General features: G+C 37.1%; 1 protein-coding gene across 1 annotated transcript; it reads right to left on the bottom strand.

Moving 5' to 3' along the window:
• Nucleotides 1-673: 673 nt before the first annotated feature.
• Nucleotides 674-4,052, bottom strand: LOC140767887 (ubiquitin-like protein 5). Its single transcript, XM_073107967.1, has 2 exons — nt 3,766-4,052; nt 674-1,017 (listed from the first exon to the last, which is right to left on the bottom strand). The coding sequence occupies exon 1, from the start codon at nt 3,986-3,988 to the stop codon at nt 3,767-3,769; it is 222 nt and encodes a 73-aa protein (XP_072964068.1). The 5' UTR covers nt 3,989-4,052; the 3' UTR covers nt 674-1,017; nt 3,766.
• Nucleotides 4,053-4,320: the final 268 nt, after the last annotated feature.

Genomic DNA, 4,320 nt, shown 5'->3' with positions numbered 1-4,320 from the left:
CCCTCCAAAGTTTGAATTTTTGTAATGGAAATCACGCTTACTTTCTTCCTCTGAGATATCATTTTATTCCTTTTCCTCGCTATTCACTTTCCAATCCTCCTACTCCCTCCTATGTTCTCTATTTATATATCTTCTAAATAATATATAACTAAGTTGAGCCCGCTTATTCTGAGAAATAAAAACCACCACTAACTGTCATAAACGAGAAAACATATTTATTTGTTAATTTTAAAGGTATTTATAATCTTTGTTAATGGGGCTTATATATAAATTAATTAAAAGTATAAAGATACATAATTATACAAAATAAAATATACGATGTAGAGTGATTTAGTCCAAAGTACAACCCCATTTAACCTAACTGTTTGTTACGAGTTCTAAGCTAATCTCAAGTTGGCATAAAGTCACTAGGCTCCTTTTGTTAACAAACTTATTGTGGACTGACGTCTGGCAACAAAAGCAAGTGGGGTTGAGCTACACGCCTACACCAATTTGCTAGTTTTAGACTAGTGGATTGATATGGACCCCAGGCCAGCCCTCTAATGGCTTACGACAGACCCAACTGATAGCCTAACAACATAGCAATGCAGACTTAATGGAGTGCATGCTTTCATAAATGTAACATCGTTGACAATAGAAAGAAATTTTGACTTTAATTTGGAGGAAAAGCAAGCAGAGGAAATTGGACTTTATTTGGACAAAAAGCGAGTAGATCCATACTCAAGGACATTGTTCAACCGTCAGGAAAAGCATACACAAGCCAACACATTTATATAGTCCACCAATAACAAAAATATCTACATTTCAGGAATAGGCAATGATTAGAAGAATTATAGGTCATACAACCAAAACCTTTCCACCATTGTTTATATTCCAATCAACACTCCACAATCCACATTTCAGGAATAGACAATGATTACAAGCATTATAGCTCATACAACCAAAGCTTATCCACCATTGTTTATATTCCAATCAACACTGCACAACCCACAAGCACATGCATTGAGATCAATCAGCCTGCAATTCAGTACAAAAATTAAGCTCATGATGAAGCCTGAAATTTTTCTCAAAGGTAGAAATTTTGAAGGCGATAATAGATTATGCATATAACAACTCAAGAAGCTGAAAGAGAAGAGGACGTTCAGGCACAATATGCAATGTTAAGGATACAGAACACTAAAGTAACGTGTACTTCCTACAGTTAATATTTTCTTAGTTCTGTCTGATGTCAATTGATTACTACTGCTCCAAATGGAAACCATCCCCACCACTAACAAAAGACTCCCTGGTTTTAATATTTCTTACTGTTGTGCAACATCTTCTTAGTGTTGCATGAAATCGGCAATGCTAACTGTTGCATGGTGAAAGGCCTTCCTAGTTCCTACTGTCAGTGGTGGATCCTTAGTTCCTTACACATTCGAGGGGCTGACCCTCTCTATCTTTTTCGTGTCACCTGAAGGAAGATGAAAAATAAAAGGAAGGAAGCAGCTTCCTGTGAAGGCACATATTTTTTGGGTTTTGTTTTCAGCATTTCGTACATGAGTAGAACCAAAATGGTCTCATATGTTGCAATATGATAATTGCGCTAGTTCCATTGCATTACTCAGATAAAAATAATCAAAACATAATTGTACTGCAAGGTAATCAAAACAAGTATAAGTTTTGTGCCACACAAGTACAAGGAACACGTCTGACATTCACTTTCAAACAGGAGACAACCAATTATTTTGTCAAGCAGAATAATTATGGCCTCATATGGCATACATCACCAAATTCATGATATGAGACAGGTGCGTCTTCACATTTCTATTATACAGATCTTTCAATAAACGTGACCCGAAGATCAAATGAAAAGTATAAATGATCTATGATCCAGCCTCTCAAACATGATATCACTATGCCATAAGTGATTCTGTCAACAAGTTTCTTTGACCAAAATATAGAAGAGTTTGGATTCCTAGACCTCCCAATTAACCGTCGGGCTATTTGTTTTGATCTATTTTGCACAATATAGATGCATCATCTAGGCTGAAAAATAATGTTTGGCTTAATGTATATAACATGTAATGCAATATTTTGAGATATTATTATAGATAATTCATTGGTAGAATGGGGAAGAGATCCGGACGAACCTTCCAACAAGCAGAATAGAAGTTTGGCTTAATGTATATAACATGTAATGCAATATTTTGAGATACCATAGTGAGCTCATATGCAGTGTTCTGGGTTTTGACATCCACTCAAATTTGAATGCACGTCATCTTACATTAACCCCTCTTTTATATTGCGCTCCTTCTCTACCACACTCCCCAACCCATGGTTTCCAAAAAATTTACTAATGTGAATCCCTCCTCCCTCCCTCTCTCTCAACCTATGTACCCCTTCTTAATTGCAAACAAATTTTTAGCTAATCTTGAATTGGGTTTTAGGTATCTGAATTGCAAATTTATGGCTGCCTATTTCTTATTATATTTTGAAATTCTTTGGAGATTTTATATACATTTTGTGCTTATTTTCATTGGAAATAAGTGAGAGATTAATATACTAAACTAGTTGGAAAGAAAAGTAACATGAAAGAAGAATTTCTTGTAGTGTATTAATGGCAAAGAAGAAAATACTTGGTACGGAGTGGTACTATATAAGCGTCAATACTGTGCATAACAATAATAAAGAAATGTAGATATTGCAAAGTAACTCAGATATCCAATAAGTAAGCATTTGATCCTAAATATTTTACCGGACCATTTAATTCATTTTATCTCGAGAACATTTTATCCAAATACTCAAGAAATGAAGACACCTGCCTGTTTTTAATTTTAAATTTGTTCAATCCTTTTGTCCAGTTAAGATTTCATTCACTCGGGTTCGTTTTAGGGACGTAACAATTGATCATAAATTGGTATTAATTATCCTAGCTAGCAAATAGACTTTTCACATGCAACCTGATAAAGCATGAAAGCATACTTATGTTCAACAAAAACAGTTTCACAAAATACAATCAACCAAACAAGAGATTTGCATCTCTAGATGCAGCATCTTCTAATGTGTGTGCTTCCAAAGATACATGCAACCAAATGACCCCCATGTTTCAATAGTAAGTTGTGGTCTCACACAGAACTGAATATCCCAACCCAACTATCTTTGACATTCTGATGATGAGGGCAGGATTCACCACACGCAGCATTATCTCCAGTTTCAAGTTAATCCATCTTATATTCTTCTATTATTCCAGCGTGAAGTAGACAACTGAGTAATACACTCAAAGACAAAACAAGACCATAAAAAATATTGACACCATTTATCCCCAAACTTATCAAAAGTATACCAATTGCATCTGCAGAGCATGTTGGCTTACCATCGCTGACAATTCATACACAGGCTCATCACGTTATCTAGTTCGTCCTTTATATTCTAACAGATTTAAATATCAATTTCTATCTCAAATCGTTTTCTTTCTCTTTCTTCACCTACATAACACGTGCCAACAAGAACTAAGAAAAGGTCTAATTTTTCGATTTTTCCTATAGCTCTTGATCTCTTAATAGTTCGAGCGTGAAATTGGTAGAGAGGTGCTACTCAAATATATCCAAGTTCTACAATTAATCATTGACAAATCAGAACATGAACCAAGTATTCACAGCGTTCAAATAGAAACACACAACGCCAAACACACTGAGACAAATTAAAGAAAACCAAAGCAGGAAATCACATCATATTCCATTAAGAATGGCAAAAACAAGAACAAAAGTTATGATCGTGGTCGACCTTAGTTGTAGTAGAGCTCGAGGCCCATGCCGTCGTGGATCTCGTAGTCCCTAAGGGTGATGTGGTCCTTGTAGATGTTGTACCACTTCTGGATCCGGATCTTGTCGGGCCGCGTGCCGGTTTGCGCCGCGACCAGCTTCTTGAGGTCGCCGATCGTGTCGTCCTCGTTGCACTTGACCCGGACCTTCTTCCCCAATCGATCATTGAGCACCACCTCGATCATCTTCGCGGCCCTCGACGATTTCTCTCCCCTCCTCCTCCGGCCCGCTCGTAAAACAAAACGGGAAGCAAGGAAAAAAAAAAATCCTTTATATAAAAAGAAAGATTCGCACGGTCAACGCGAAAGGAGAAAAGGCATCTAGACTCTTCTACTAGGACCTAGAACGGAGATGGCGTGCACGTGCATGTGCACGTGTCCTGAGGTTTATGCAAATATCCCCCTTTAATGATGTCATATGACGAAGAGACCCTTGTGTGTTTCTCGCAACGACGAAGGCAATAATAGGTGGTAGGGGGTGTAATTCTGTAACTGTTGCAAGCCAGCGAGCTCTATCA

The sequence above is a fragment of the Typha angustifolia genome, chromosome 9, assembly GCF_048772165.1.
Source record: "Typha angustifolia cultivar Huaian chromosome 9, ASM4877216v1, whole genome shotgun sequence".
Lineage (NCBI taxonomy): Eukaryota > Viridiplantae > Streptophyta > Magnoliopsida > Poales > Typhaceae > Typha > Typha angustifolia.
This window is presented reverse-complemented; position numbering and strand designations above follow the sequence as displayed.

Excerpts from the sequence above, each read along its gene's own strand:
- LOC140767887 (XM_073107967.1), bottom strand. The coding sequence starts at position 3,988 with ATGATCGAGGTGGTGCTCAATGATCGATTGGGGAAGAAGGTCCGGGTC.